We start from the raw sequence: 15,877 nt of genomic DNA, 5'->3' as shown, positions 1-15,877 counted from the left end.
CACAAAGCTCAAATCCTCACACACTGATTTCTTGAGCATGATGACTTAAGACAGCTCTGAAAGCATAAAGGTGGTCCAACCCAGTAACAGCAATGTGTATGAGTATAAAAGATGCTTCAGAAAAGGTTCTTCTTGTTACATGTGGACAGATCCTTGGATACTGAGATCTAGTAAGTACAAGGATTTTATTCTAATTTAGTCAGTGCAACATCAGCAGCGGTTATAAAACCAACACTGGCAACATCTGTGATTCATGTTTAGGTTGTGAGAAGATGACGCTTTTGTCTTTTATTTCTCTGTGCCAAAGCTCCTGAGCTGTGAGCTACTTGTTGTCAAATAAAAGAAACTGGGGTAGTTTTTGTTGTGAGAAGATCATTTATAGCAAGAAGACTCCAGTGGGTTCATTTCTGCATTCGTCACAAGCACCAGGCAGGTACTCCCTCTGCCTAACTGTAACACGGACATGTGAGAACAATGTTTTGAGGACTCCTCTGATTGGAAAGACAAAGTTAAGATAGTAACAACAACATAAGATGCCCTTAAGATGACAGTTTGGTCAGGTGAAGCTTCTCACCTTTTTTCTTATAATCCAAACAGGTTTTTTTTTTTCTTAAAAAAAAAAAAAAAAAAAAAAAAAAGGCCAAAAAATGTAAACATTGTTAAGAGAGACAACAAGAGAACAAAACAGCACCAGACACATACATATCAACAGAAGTAGAAAGGGGCTGAGTGAAGCAGCCGTCGAAGCCTTAGCACCAGTACTCATCCCTGCTGTCAGTCCAGCGGTGTGCAGATGAGAAGGCAATGTTGTACCAAAGTGAAGGCAGTGTTGCATTCAAGTAGGTACCAAAATATGAAACTCTTTCAGGCCTTTCAATGTCTACTGAGTTTTGCTGCTGAGATATAAGGAAGGACAGGATGAACAGTCACTTGTCATCATCCTCCACTCTCCCCCAGTCCTCCGAGTCCTCGCCCTCCACCTCTCCGTCGTCTTCCTCCACATAATCACCCCAAGTGTCATACTCGTCCCCGCCCTCGTCCTCCTCCTCATCATCCTCTGGCAGATTTCCTCCATACAGTGGCTCATCCTCCTCGTCCTCTACTATCTCCATCTCCTCCATATCGTTCTCTTCCTCATCGCCCTCTTCTTCGTCTTCTTCATCGTCGTCGTCCACACCGTCCACGTCCAACCCGCACACCTCCCCATCCTCCACCTCCCCGTCCTCTCTCTCTGCCTTGGAGGAGGCAGGAGTGGGGAGAACTTTCTCGTCAGTTCTGCCCATGAGGTAGGACCTGCCGGAGGGGACGAAGCTTGAGGTAGCAGTCTTGGTGTTGATGTAGAGACGAGGAGGAGGCGCTTGCCTCGATGAAGTCGCTTGGCTGGCCGGGGCAGAGACGGGAGCGGAAGGAGCCACTCGTCTGGTGACTGGGACGAAAGAAGGGGCGACGGGCGCATCAACAGCCCCGGGCCTCATGGAGGTCGTGTTGGGCATGTATTCACGTATCTCCCCTGGCTCTAGCGGGTCGGGCCCACAGGGGTCGTGCTCGCTGCAGGACAACTTGCCGTCCAGCTTGGAGATGAAGAGCATGCCTTCTCTGTGCTCCTTACAGTACGAGTTGGGGCACATCTCACAGAATGAAGCTGCCTCCTTGCCACATACGTCACACTGGTGCCATGGACACTCCCATCGGCCTGCAGGCAAATCAAATGTGGAATGAATACAATAAACATGCGCAAATAGTACGATTTTTGACTCACAAATAGCTAACAAAAATATAATAATTAACATTTCTCTTCAAGTTCACGTTCATCAAAACTACATTTTATTTTTGCCTTTTTTGGAGAACCTTCACCTCAGAAACCACCCAGTCACCTCTGTTTGCTCCATGCATGCTTGAGGATATTCAAACCCCCTGAGAGCTTGATGTAAAAAACGATTGGCTACACACGGCTATCATATTGTGTGCTCTCCTTAAAGTCTACTTGCCTGCAGGCCTCTTGGCCAGGTTGAGGCAGTCAGCATGATAGACCTTTGGGCAGCCCGGCTTCTTACAGGAAACTATCTGACCCCCGTCACCACAGCTGAAGCACTCATCTTCCCTCTCCTTGGTCACCTCTTGCTTGGTCTTCTTCTTCATAGTACCCTTCCGTTTTCCTTCCTTAGGTTTCATTTTCTCAGCTGCTGGCTGGTTCTATACGAGGACGAGGAACAGGAAGGTCACAAGGCAGCTCTTCTTGTAAGTGCGGTCAGAGGATCATTTAACTGAAGGTAAAGTTGTGAATAAATATAAAGTTTTACCTTTGGCCGGACACCCAGGAAACCACTACAGTTGGGTGCTCCACATTTACAGGCGGTCTTCCCATTGCCACGACACTCCAGGTTGTAGTTGAAAGTCAGCTCCTCACCTAAAGTAGTTGTTGCATTAGATCGGATGTGTAATTAAAATAATCTGGATGATCTTGTTCAATACAACCCTCCCCTCCTAAAAATGTTAAAAAAATTAAATAACCCCAAACAAAAAACAAACTATCAAACCTTTTGGGATGTCTTGTAAAGCAAACAGCCCCACTCTGGTGTCCCCATTCACAGTCCACTTCTGAGTCTCACAGTTTGGCTGGCAGCTGTGATTCATGAAGCGAGCCTGGTTGCCTTTGGGCCCCGCGTCAATGATGCGATCCTGGAGTGGAAAAAAGCGCAAATCAGTGTGGACACGTCATCCAATCTGCACTGTTAATCAAGCGTGCCGCGTTCAGGCTGCATCTGTTGGTATTTGACTCAGATACTTACTTTGTCCAGTGTAAGCATGTAGAAGTTGCAGATGTCATTCTCCTGAGCGTGCCTGATCCTGGCGCGGCATTCTTCTTCATCTATCACCTCGCCCACGTATTCACTGATAAAAGCTCCCTGGGAGAGACAAAAAGAGACGGAGAAACCGAGGAATAAGTAAAATGTGGTTACAACTAAAGCGATCAATGCTGGCTTGATTCACTTCCGACCCACCTTCCTGATGTCCGAGAAGCCACGCAAACCCCAGCCGCAGGACAGAGTCCTGAAAATCTCCACAGGTGTGTACTGGCGCTTTGTGAAAGATTGATTTTGGCATCGGTCCCCTGCCGCGCACACCTGAGGGTGACACTCGTACATCAGCATACGGTTAATGCACTCAGAGTCGATGCCGCACGGGTTCTCGTCAAGCGCCTTGCAGTTACATCGTGGAACCTCCGAGAGGTCAGCGGTGATAATCTGCACCTTCCCAATCGGCCGGTTTACCTAAGAAACAGAGACAGGGGTGAGATTTTAACAGCACTCGTCAGTTAACTGCTCTGCCATTGGCTAGATGAGCACAGATGTACAAACGGTACCCTAATGTGTCTGTATGGAGGAGGCTTCTTGTCATTCTTTCTGTCCTCCTGAAGCTGCTTCAGCTCCTTTTCTGCCTGAAGCTCTTTGAACCGCTCGGCCGCTTCGTTCAGTGCTACAAAGAGACACACGATCTTTACTATTAAACATGCACCTTACACCAAGAATCAAGATGCACTCAGCAACCTTAAGCACGCACCCTTTTTGTACACTGCATCTGCACCCTTGCCCATTTTTTCTATATTGTGAGTATCGCCCTCCATGTAGGGAAACACTCTGGCCTGGTATGTCCACACGAAATCTTTGGAGCCAAAGAACTGCACAGGGAACTCTCCCACCTCATGTTTCATCCTTAAGATGTTATTTGGGACCTCTTTGGTCAGGCAAACTTCAGCAGGCCACCACCTGAAGAGACACAGCGGGTTTCAGAAATACAAATATGGCTCCAGTAGTTGTTAGCCAGAGCCTCTGTGTGATTGCCAGTGTTGTTAACCTACCTGTAACGCCCCCACTTGACCCACAGGATGTCCTTAATACGGGGCTTCTTTCCAGCTTTGCAGTCGTTGCAGAACCAGCTACCCTGTGGCATCTCCATATTCAAGCATTCCCGATGGAAAGCAGCAGGACAGGCTTCACAGCACAGCAGACTGCCCCCTAGAAACGCAACCCATGAGTGATTAGGGAGCTTTTTTATAACACGCCATAATATGGCCTGCAACAGTCCGTAGTTATGTTTTGAACAGTGATTACAAGGTCACACGGGCCTGCAAATTTTCTTCTAAGTTGGTAAGGGAGAACAGTCCATATCCAATGTAAGCATTTGTGAGGTAAAGCCAGCAAATAAACACCAAGCTGAATATTTATCATCAGCGGTAAGCTAATTCAGTAACTGACTTATTATAGTGCCACTACAAGTGACACTAATCAGTACAAATGTAGATACTCAGGACTAAATGAGGTGAGTCGGTGTATTTAAATGAGATCAGTGGCACTAATTTAAATCAGTGTCAGAAATAAGAGCATTAAACATTAACATGTGACTTCAGCAGTCAAACTGTGTGTTTTTATAGCTGCTGGGTTTCAGAGGCAGATTTGTGAGTAGAGACAAGAAACAGAAATACATTTATAGATCCATTTGCCAAGTGGGAGCATTTAAGTGGAAAATGGGAGAGAGCATAAAAATAATTTGGAGCGCATTATGTTGAATTTAATAATAAAGCCCGGCGCTGAACAGCTGCCTTTCTTTGTGTGTGTTTTTTGTTTAACATTTGAACAGTGGAGGTCTGTTAAAAGCTCATGTTTTAATCCTGAACTCATTTTTACATATGCACACGCTACAAGACTGCGCTCACCTTCAGAGCAGACAAAGCACCAGCTAACGTTGATGTGCTCGTGGTTCTTGCAGCCTTTGCGAGGAGTGAAGTGGTTCGGACAGAGGAAGCTGTTGTTCGCCAGCACCAAGCTGCCCGCTGCCATGCAGTTGTCGTTGCCGTGATAGGCGACGGGACAGCGAACGCATCGAGCCAACCGACCTGAGAGGAAGTGAGAGGAAGCACGGCTTAATTCAGGCAAACAAAACAACACATACCATTTATGGAGCAATTTTAAAACACTTTCACTCCAAATGTTGTCCCTGGATTTGGAACATAAGACTCAGTCTTACAGGATTATTAAGAGAGATCGTAGCAGAGGTGTGGACTCGAGTCACATGACTTGGACTCGAGTCAGACTCGAGTCATTAATTTTATGACTTTAGACTTGACTTGAAAAAATGTTCTAAGACTTGTGACTTGACTTGGACTTTTACACCAATGACTTGGGACTTGAATTGGACTTGAACCGGTTTACTTGAAAAGACTTGATATTTCACCCCAAATATAAAATTTAACACGCATATTATATAGAGATTGAAAATGTGACGTCATTCACGGGTAGAACCGCAAAGGATTCTGGGAACTCGTGGCAAGAAGTACTAGCGCACGCAGGCTTTCAATTAAAATCAGTTACACAGCGATAAAAAGAAACACAAAAATGTCAAGAAGCTGTTGTATTATTAACTGCAATAGCCGGTCGCATGACAGCCACGGGAAGCCGACGGGTAAAGAGATCGGTTGTTATCGGATTACGACGTTTAAGAGAAATTGTTCAGCCATGTAAGATAAGATAAGATAAGATAGAACTTTATGTTTCCGAAGTGACAAACAGGCGACGGATGGCCTGGATTGCAGCCATTCAAAGATCAAATATAACGTCCCAGAACACTCCAGCTCACAGGTTAGTCTGCTCCAAGCATTTACACGAAGGTCAGTCTGCTGTTGTAGTCAATGCGTCATTTTTCACAACATAATTGGTGATATAGGTTACAAGCAAGTCTGACGCTGAACAGAAATTGTGGCGCTATGCTCCTTTGTTTATTGTGCATAAATAGTGAATTGTCCTGACACAATATTGCGTTTCGCCTCTGTTATTATGGTACATTGACAAAAACATATACTTTTATTCACAGGATAAAACAGGTTTTTTGTATCACTAATTGCCCAGTACGATTACAGCATACAGTATTATTGTCACTGCTACATTTCTGTGATGAACCAGAAATTATTTCCACTACTAATTAATTACCGTTGAGCTCAAAGGTCCTATTAATAAACGGTTAAGGAATGTGTATTTATGACGACAATTTGTGAGACTGGTAAACTTATGATACGTACGATGGTCTTTCGTTCTACACGGTGCGTTTCAAGGTCCTGCACCCATCCGTCGGTAAACTGTACCTGGGCTTGTTGCAGTGACCTGAAGTTACTAAACTTCATGAGTGTATGCACTCACTCCAAGAACCATATAATTATAAATATGCATATAAATATGCTACGATGAGATAGCTGACTTCATCTAACTAGCAAATGTTTTCCAGGCTACGTTGGTGATGCAGTTTTTTTTTAATGTGTATGATATTTTTGTCATGCGATTTCAAAGCCGGTCCTACAACCGCATCCAAGAATAACATGCAGCTTATCTCAGAACTGTCGGTGAAAATTATTCTTGGAGCTAGGTTTAATTGAGCTGCATTTTAAAGAGGTGCAATTTCACAATTTGTGTATATTTTCTAAGTTCACTATTTTGTCATGTGTTGAGAAAAACACAGATTTAAAAATTACATGGTCTAATATTTACATTTAGCATATAACTGCAACATGCTTTTTTTCGTTTTTTTTAATGACTCGAAAGGACTTGAAATTCAAAATTTCAGACTTGTGACTTGACTCGGACTTTTACACCAGTGACTTGAGACTCGACTCTGACTTGCCTGACATTACTTGAGACTTGACTTGAGACTTGAGACTTACTTGAGACTTGCAAAACAATGACTTGGTCCCACCTCTGGATCGTAGTACAAAGCACATTGAAGGAGTCACGTCAGTCCACTGAATTAAAACTCTGCATTACATGCCAAAATCCTGCACAGTCAATATTTTATGAAGCCACTTTAAACTGCTAAAAAGCAAGGATTATGATGTACACATGGTACTGTAGGTGAGGCTGTAAGTGTCAAAAAAATCTCAGTCTAAGTGCCTAATTTCACATGACACACGAGCAATGAATCACATACTCGAGTGTCAGCCTGTGCTTATGCAAAGACACCGAGTCATTCATAAGAAAAAGCTTAATCACAGAAACAAATCCTGATATCTCCAGGCATGAAATTCAAAGCCCTTAAATAATCCAGAGTTCAAAAGAGGCCATCAATATTCAAAGTAACAAGTGACATGCAAACAAAGACTGTGCATTTCCATTCATGAAGCCACCTTTTTATAGATGTTTACAATGACGCGCCTGTCTCGTCGAGTGTGCTCTTGACTCGGCTAGATGTTCTGAAAAGATGGTTTTTAACCGAGGAAAGAATTCTGCAATCATCCACTTCAGTCGTTCTCTTTAGTCCTCATGGTCCTTTTTTCTTGGTTGGGCAGTGCTCATAAGTGCATTCCTTCTTTTTAAGAATAAACCAAGGTGTTGTTGATGCGCTCACTGCTAAAGTTTCTGCTATTTCTGCTATGAATCCAAGACTTCCTTTACATGCATCAACACCTCTTTGGACTGGATGCAAATTTTTAATAATAAACCACGGTGAAAATGAAGGAATAACTATCAGCCAGCTGGAGATCTACTTTTAAGCACATTTTCGTGGGCTGTTTAAAAGCCACTTTAAGCTGCTCCCCTATTCACAAGGGTCTGGCCACAGCGGGTAGCTCCATGTGTGATTTGGCAAATTTGAACATCTGATGCTCTTCCTGAGCAACCACAAAATAGATTTTTGTCTCCTCCCGGGAAACAAATGACTGCAGTTACTAACCAGACTGATTCTAGTTGTTAAACATTCCTAATTTCCTAATTAAAGGTAAAACACTACACTTTAAATAAATCTTTACTGCTCTATTTTTAATTCACTGTCCTGTTAAAAAACCTCACATGTCACCTGGTTCAAGTCTTGCAAAAAACGACCCTGGTTTCAGCAAAATCTTAAAACATACTAACATAGAAGCATCTTGTGGTGTATGGTAGGCCTAACTTGGATGAGGAGAAAGTAGATGGCTGGTTGGATCAAAGCCAGCAGTGGCGCTCACCTTTAGAGCTGCAGATGTTGAGGGGATTGGTAATGTGGCAGGACAGGCACACATGCAGGGGGCAGCGGAAGCCTTTGTTGTGAGGCTGGGTGGCCGAGTAGGCCATTATACAGTCCGTGTGGTAGAATTTCCCACACAGCGGGATTATGCAGCGCTTCACCCCATCTCCGGACTTCTTACACACGAAGCACGCGTGAACGCCTGAGAGGATCATTAACAACCAGAAGAATTAAACTCAGGTATGCCGTAGCGTGCATTTTTTGTGCTTTCAGGCGTACCCACCAGCGTTGCATTCTCGACAGAGGAATTTTCCCTTCGGAGGCGCCGACAGGCCAATGCACTGTAGGTGAAAAGCTCCGTAACAGTGGCCTTCACACACCAACAGGTCTCCCGTCCTCTCACACACCTGCTCAAACACACGGAGGAAGAGGCCCGACTAATGATTTACTGCTCCCAAATACAGGGAATGCACCACAAATCAGAAAATCTAGACTTTCTGATAGACTCCCTCTCACCTGACAGACACTCTCCTTCAAGGATGCAGCTCCTATTTTGCCTTTTACATCCACCTGTGAGGACAGACTGTCATTCCAGCCGGCCGGCAGCACCTACGGAGGTAGTTGTTAGTCAAGTGCTGCTCGTAAATGAAATACCACAGGTGGACGACCAATAACTCAGCAGCTTATCAGCACGACATACATACCTCGGCCTTGGGAGTTAGTGTTCCAGTGTTTTGTTTCTCCTCGGTGCTGCAGGCCTCCACCTCAGCCTCCTGCTTAGGGGTCTTGGATCCTTTGGGGCTTGGAGATCTGCTCTCTGGGGGCTTGGAGGCAGCAGAAGCAGCAGCAGGAGGAGAGGATGTGCTGAACATGGGCTTGTCGTTCTTCACAAATCCCAACTATCCAATATGATGAGATTTTTTTTATGATTAATTCTAGTATAATATTGTTTGGTGTTATACGAGAATCAGAGAAACCACATCACGAGGTTTTAGTACCTGTCTTTTCTTCACCAACACCTTCACCTCTGACGTAATTGCACTGTGACGTTTTTGCTCCTGTAGAACAAAAAAATACTTTCAGTGCTACTACAGAGCGCTCACAGAAAAAGCTTTTGTCCCCATCACAAACGCTCCTAGCTACCTAATGTCATCTCAGTTACCTTCTTCTTTGCAGGAGCAGCAGGCACCTCTTCTATGCTACAGTCCAGCACCTTGTGCGACAGCTTTCTCGGCCTCTTTCTTTCTTGGATTAACAATTCCGTCTCTGGAGTAAAACGATTCAGTATTGCATATTTTAAAATAGCGTCTAAGAGACAGGAAAAATAGTTGATGTTGTAAATACACCGGTTACGCTGTTAGCTTATTTACCTGGTTCAGGAGGTAGATCAGTTTCCTCTGGGGTGTCTGGGTCAAAGGGGGGCTGTGTCGTGACTGAAGCTACCGAAGGTGCTGCAGGAGAAAGCTCGTCCTGAGACGGACTCTTTTCCAACTGTGCCGGAGCCTCGGCGGGCTCGTCTGATGGAGAGGCTGGGGTAACAGTCTCTGACGTGATGCTGAGGTCGTGGAGTGCTGCAATCCCTGAAGTCTGCTGAATGTACACATTGACAACAAAGCACTGCTGAAATCCATCACATAAGAGGTTTTAAACTAACCACGGGGCAATCGTTTCCGTGCACTGTGGCGGCAACATGTTCCAGCAACATGTAGCAGCCATAGCTGTTGTTTATCAAATTTGTTTCTACAATTATATCTTATTATCACTCAACCCAAAAAACCTTAAATGTCAAAACAATAGGCTGATGTATCAAGGCATAATCAGAATGATGTTATTGCCTGATTTGAAAGCAATTCACTTTATTTACTTTATTTAATTCTGGCAAAGTACAAAGAGATATGCTTTATGTCTACTGAGTGGGTAATTCTAGATGGGTCAACCGGATAAACAGAAATATCTGTCTTTTTAAAATGGGTGTGAATATACAGAAAAGCAAAAAGGCTACAGCTATACCTTATATTGTATTGTATGTGCACAATATATACAGGATGCACATTTCTTAAACATGCCTTTAAGGACAATATATGCTGTAAGCTAGAGGTTCTTAGGGACCGCTTCCAGGGAACAAAACTTTCCAAGGACCTCATAATCCTCACACCAATCCAGCTGGTTGGAGCTTAGCATCAGATGAGTATGTGAACGGGCTTAAATATTAACAGCTGGGAGTGATTTCATGACAGATTGTTTTCTATTGTCCCAGTGATAACGCGGGAGGGAGTTATGGACACAATCTGCTTGTTTTATTGGTGTAAATTGTTCCCATCTCTAAAGATTCACTTTTAAATGATACCGCACAAAATTCATGCTTTAAAGCATGAATTTTGCTTTAAAGCAGGCCCCTGTGGATATACTGCGTGGAGCCTTAGGGTGTCAACAAACTCAACACTAAAGACTGTACAGGTAGCACTTGCGTTGTATTTATAGCTTGAAAGAGGCTGCTTACTTCCATTTTTATTAAAAGGAAAATGAATCATACATTTCTTACCATTTGGGAAGATTCTGACAAGTGCTTCTTTGATCTCTTTTTTGGGGCAAATATTTGTTCGTACTCCTCGGTCGACTCCAACAGACGTTTGGTGGGTTTCCGGAGGCGTTTGTTCTCTAAATAAAAATAGGAGAATAATAAATTATGTATCATTTACTTACTGATTTTACCAGCTCTGGAGATGAAGCTCAAAAGGAGCGCTTTGTCTTACCGGCTGAGCTGCTTCCGTCGGACAAATGCGAGTCGCTCTCCGTGCACTTCTCAGCCCCCGGTTCAAGATCTGGTGATGCCATCATCTCATCAGACGCCTCACTCAGGAGTTCACCCTTCCTCTCGGCAGCCTCCTCAACCACCTGCCAGCGCTTCTTTGGAGCCAACATGGCTTCTGAGTTGTTATCGAGGTAGCTGGTGGAAGGATCGGCAGCAACAACAGGAACCGATCCAGAATCGGCCAAATCGGCATGGCCGCTAACAAACTCCCTGCCGTAAGCCATGTCGGCCAGGTCGGAGGAAAGGCCAGATATGCTAAGTTTAAGTTTGGCGGGTAATCTTTGTTTCCTACGTTGCTTTTCTGAGCTTCCAGGCGGAGTACGAACAGGAGAGTCTTCACAGTGGTTGGTGTCAGTTCCAGTGATGCCTTTAGTCCTAATCTTTGTCCTTTCCTCTGTCCTGTGGGGTATTGTGGATTTGCGTGACTTGCCATTTTCAAGTTTGACCCCATGAGTTAATCCCTCACAAGAACCATTGGGAGTGTCAACATCTGTGGAAGCAGGGATCACTAGGGGTTCCTCTTTGATTAGGGCAGGTGATGGAGGGATTGTCAGCGGTTTGCCTTCTTTTTCCCTGGTATCATGCAGGTCTTTCAGAAGCATCAGGAAAGTACTGAATTTATAATTGGAATCAGTACGAAATGCAGCAGTTTCAGAGTCACTGCTGTCCTCCTTTGCAAGAGATTTAAACTTTATTTCCTGGATATCTGGAAAGGAATCCATCGGTGACAGGGACAAGGACTGAGAAGTGGTTGTGATATCCCTGACAGTGCTTTCTGTCTTGATCTTAACAGGTTGCAAAGTGGACTCAGTCGTGACCACACACTTGGACTTAATCCATGAGCCATTACGAATTAGCTTCTTATCAAGCTTCCTTGCACGCCTTTTTGGAGAGCTGTGGTTTACAGACAGTGATACACTGCAGGAGGATTCCCGAGTAGGAGACATTTCAGTGTTCATGGAAGCATTAGTAGGTGTATTAGCAGGAGACTCATCAGCAGAGGCTTCTGCTGAGAAGTGGCTCGTGGCCACTGCATCTTTGAAATCGGTCTCTTCCTCCGCCTGCAGAGCCCTCGTCATCAGGCCACTGCTGGCAGGAAGATCCACCGAGGTCTTTTCACTTTCAACACAGCTGTCCAACCTCTGGCCAGAATTTGTGTTTTTTGATGTCCTTTTGTTTTTTAAGCTGCTAAATGAGTCTGCACCCCGGCTCACTTTTTCTGTACTCTTTTTAGCCTTTGTTGAACTTTTTTCTCTTTGGACCTCTATACTGTGTACTGGAGACAGCGCTGTGCGTTTCGGTCGATGCAGCATTGGAACTGAATCCAGGTCAGCATAAGGCGAGTCCTTCGGCTCTTCTTTCAGTGCACGCGGTGCTGTGTGAAGCTGGCCTGTGGAGGATTCCTTTGATCCACTAACTATATGACCAAATATGTCTGACAGACACTTCTTTTTCTTCTTCTGAGCTTTATTGTTATTGCCTTGATTTGTAGAGTTTTTGATGAGATGGTGCTCGTTTCCATTGGAGGCTGTAGAAGATGCTGGAGGTTCACTGGAGTCCACAGAGACAGACGGGCTCTTGTGTCCCTTCTCATTAGGGAGCGGGCTGGGTATACGTTCATCTCCTTTGACTGACACTGACAGCACAGTTTCACTTTTCCTTTGCCGACCCGGGAGCAGATACTCAGCTTCTGCTACACTGACTTTCCACGCAGTCAGCAAACTTTTGGGTATCTGCAGAGAAGTAATATAGTTACTGAAATATTGTTCACAGTGAGCAAACAAAAGATTTTCAAAGATTCACTTCACAAATTATACCGTATACTTGTAGTCTTTCTCCTTCTGCTTCCCTCGCCGCCTGAGAACAGGAAGGTCTTCAAACTGATGGCCTCCTTCAAAAGGTAGAATAACGTTCCCTGGGACCCAGGAAGACTCTATAATCTCGCCAATCGTTTCCAAGAAATACATCCGGCAAGGACGAGGACTGGGAACTGGATCAAAATGTTTTTTTAAAAAGAAGAAAGAGCAGTGTGAACTTTGACATACACTACAATGCCGTCAACAAACTATCAACAAAACAGTCAAGTTGTATGAAACGGATTTCTGTCAAATAATCAGTATTTACATCAAATCTCACCTTTCATCTTAGTGTGAATCCCCTGGTCCAGGTCGCTTGTGACCTGACAGGGCCACCACGGCCGTCTGTTGAATTTTGCCCACACCAAATCCCCTTCCAAGTATTTCACTGCAGGAAGAGGCCTTTTCTTTGGGCTGTTGGACTAATCATTACAAGAAAAACACAATAATAAGTGATACAGAAAAAAAAAATGCTGCATGTATCAAATCAAAATTCTTGTCACGTATAATGACAAGAATAGATGATATCCGCTTTTGAATTCTAATGGTGATGACAAAACATCACATTGATTGCTTTGCTGGCCTCAGATTTGAACTGTTTTCTACTCTTTTGGGTCAAATTTTAAAGCTTGGAAGATGGCGTACGTGCATATTGGTGGCTCAGGGTAGTTAAGCTATGCTTGATTATAACATAGCCACATAAACTTGTGTGGATTTGGTTGTACAGAAGTTGCAAAGTTTGTATCTCAAGAGTTTTATACTCACATTAGAGTTGGTGCCACCTGGTGAGATAAGTCCTGGGTCAACAGGGGAGAGAAGTTCACCATCACTGTCAGATTCCTCACCCAAACTCCACCCATCTCTCATGGAGATGTCTGGCAGCGCGCTGGGGCTTAGTGTAGGGTTGAGCTCAGATATAGTTTTGGACATTAGATTAAAGACTGTAGGTTTGTATGTTCTTTTATCCACCCCTGAGTCGCATGTGGTCTTACACTCTGTAACAGTTCGATCCTGACTCGGCTGTGGGGAGTGGCCAAAAGGCGCGAGTTCCTCGCCGCTGTCCCCCTCCTCATCGTCCCCCTTTACATCGCTGCTGTCAAATAGTGTGGACTCAAAATGCAGGCATCCGTTTGGAATGGGGGAACAGCGCTCGAAGCTGTCAGGACTGTGTAGGAAGAAACCATTTCTGCTCATGTCCGGCAGAGTCCCAACAGGCTCCATGTCATTGTTGCCTGGAGAAGGAGGCAACTGGACAGTTGGCGCCTCAAACTCATCATCGTCGTCGTCGCTAATTGGGCTTGCACAGAGCAAGTTGTTCCGAGGATGAAGGTCCCTTTCTGGGTCAGGTTTGTTGATCGCAGTGTTCAGGTCGTAGGGCCTCCTCAAAGAACTGTAGCTTTTAGATCGGTTAGTCTGATTGTACCCTAGTAAAGCGGGTTGTTTGAGGCTGGAGGATGGCAGCTGCACAGTTGATGACTGGTCTGATCCTCGCTTCACAATGCCACATTGGTTTCCATAGGAAGTGCTCACAGGGCCATTGTGGGGCCTCAGCTCTGGCGGGCCTGAGCCAAACACTGAGCCTACCCTAAGACCCGGTCTGTATGACTGCTTCATGTTGTCATGCCTACATCCTGTCAAATGAAACACAGGCAGGGTTAGACAAGGTAAACGTGCCATAGAAGTTTCTCTCTAAATACACTCCTGTGTGCTTATAGAGATGTGTAAACAAAGTGGCTTGTACAGTGATAAATATCAGAAGCATATCCATGAAGGTCCAGCCATGGCCAGTGCGCGCGTACACACACATACACAGGCACCCACACACACACACACACGCCGATAAGCCGACATTGCATGGCCTCCATTCTAGAGGCCAGTCGTACGGCACAAGACAAAACACAGAAAACAACCGTGCTCACACACTTCATTCACAAACTATTAGAAAATAACAGCGCTTTGTCTGCTAAATGTGGGTCACCCCGGCGATCGCTGACTTGTACAGTCAATGGAGGAGCGCTGAAGCTGTAGTAGAGGAGGTGACACTGAGCCATCACAGAAACAGTCAGTGGCTCACACAAACAAGCTACAGCCGCACACCGACATAGGAAGCTACTATTAACTCACGAAAAAAAGGTCTGATCGGCACTACAAGTTCACCGCACTATCAACACGTGGAAAAAAAGGCGAAAAACCCACCGTTTGGAGGTCGGTCATCGCGAAGCCAGCAGCTGCTCTTTGATAATGTGGCACCAGGCGAGTGTTTCTCTCGGTTTGTGAAAGCAGATCTCCACAATCCCAGCTGCAGCAGCACTAGTAGTAGGCCAAGGCACGGCTCTCATTCTCGCTTCATCAGCGTCGGCCCTCTTAAAAAAATGTCACCTTAAATAAAAAATAACAGCCGACTGCTCCATTACGCCGCAACGTCTTCAGTGAGCCACAACCGGTCCTGTAACAGCCACAGCAGTTTATTTACTACATGGTTATTATTATTATTTTTTGCCTGCTTGTCGATGTGCCCCTGGTTATGTTAAAACAAGCCCAGGCTGTGTGTTGGTGAGCAGTAACCAATCCGCAATGCTACCCAACCCCCCGTCTGTAGAGGGCCGTGACACTCACCCTCCGCGTGCACGCGTGCACACACTGGCGAGCACGGACGCACGACAAACACGCACGCTCGCACGCGTGCACACCCAGGTGAAGTTTGCAGTAGTTATTGGTATGTAGTAATCGTAAATGAAGGCAACGGATTTCTAAGTAGTTTGTCCCGTTTCTGCTGTAACCCCCCTCCACCTTCAGTCCTATTGTTTAACTTTCCTAGTTGATGCAGGCCTGTGTGCGGGTGTGTGTGCCTGCGTGTGTGTAGGAGGAGAAAGATCGACCATATAGGAAAGAAGAAAAAAAAGACTGCACACCGATAATAACCACACGGCCTTTCCGGTCAAATCACACTCTCCGCGCGCCATGTTGGCTCTCCACGGAGCGCTGACATGAGGAAACAGGCCGCCAGGCGCTCAGGAAAGCACGATCGAGAGTTGAGGCATTGAGCATATGAACGGGTTTCTTTCTTTTGGTTTCCTGTGATTAAAAAAAATCTGTCGGCGTCCGTTTTCAGCCCGCCGGCACGTAACTTTGATGGTTTGTTGCGTGTCTTGTTGCTCTAACTGAAGCAGATCCACAAACGCGCAAACTGAAACAGAGAAGCACAAAAGGCTCGCTGCAGTGGGCC

At 45.1% G+C, this 15,877-nt stretch overlaps 1 protein-coding gene across 2 annotated transcripts; it reads right to left on the bottom strand.

Moving 5' to 3' along the window:
• Positions 1-166: 166 nt before the first annotated feature.
• Positions 167-15,271, bottom strand: nsd1a (nuclear receptor binding SET domain protein 1a). Of its 2 annotated transcripts, none has more exons than XM_085477393.1 (23): positions 14,848-15,271; positions 13,417-14,282; positions 12,932-13,073; positions 12,613-12,785; positions 10,737-12,528; positions 10,526-10,641; positions 9,354-9,570; positions 9,146-9,249; positions 8,982-9,041; positions 8,688-8,882; positions 8,500-8,592; positions 8,267-8,390; positions 7,985-8,185; positions 4,715-4,894; positions 3,860-4,016; positions 3,562-3,767; positions 3,365-3,477; positions 3,003-3,272; positions 2,790-2,906; positions 2,538-2,679; positions 2,301-2,407; positions 1,995-2,193; positions 167-1,699 (listed from the first exon to the last, which is right to left on the bottom strand). In XM_085477393.1, exons 2-23 carry the CDS (start codon positions 14,263-14,265, stop codon positions 927-929), a joined length of 6,330 nt encoding a protein of 2,109 aa, XP_085333519.1. In that variant the 5' UTR covers positions 14,266-14,282; positions 14,848-15,271; the 3' UTR covers positions 167-926. The 2 variants fall into 2 exon arrangements, with proteins under 2 accessions (XP_085333519.1, XP_085333511.1); XM_085477385.1 differs by having other exon boundaries at positions 9,354-9,573; positions 14,848-15,270.
• Between the last annotated feature and the right edge of the window lie 606 nt (positions 15,272-15,877).

Source organism: Copadichromis virginalis, linkage group LG2 (assembly GCF_057382275.1).
Source record: "Copadichromis virginalis isolate Kocher_CV1m ecotype Utaka linkage group LG2, C_Virginalis_male_GT1.1, whole genome shotgun sequence".
Taxonomy (NCBI): domain Eukaryota; kingdom Metazoa; phylum Chordata; class Actinopteri; order Cichliformes; family Cichlidae; genus Copadichromis; species Copadichromis virginalis.
The sequence above is the reverse complement of the archived record's forward strand: the minus strand, read 5'-3'. Positions and strand labels throughout refer to the sequence as shown.

What these genes read in the sequence shown, in the direction of transcription:
- nsd1a (XM_085477385.1), bottom strand. Translation starts at nt 14,265, where the DNA reads ATGAAGCAGTCATACAGACCGGGTCTTAGGGTAGGCTCAGTGTTTGGC. An exon ending in AGAAAGACTACAAGTATACG is followed by an intron (nt 12,529 to 12,612) that starts GTATAATTTGTG and finishes ACTTCTCTGCAG; the next exon opens with ATACCCAAAAGTTTGCTGAC. An exon ending in TTTACAAGACATCCCAAAAG is followed by an intron (nt 2,408 to 2,537) that starts GTTTGATAGTTT and finishes CAACTACTTTAG; the next exon opens with GTGAGGAGCTGACTTTCAAC.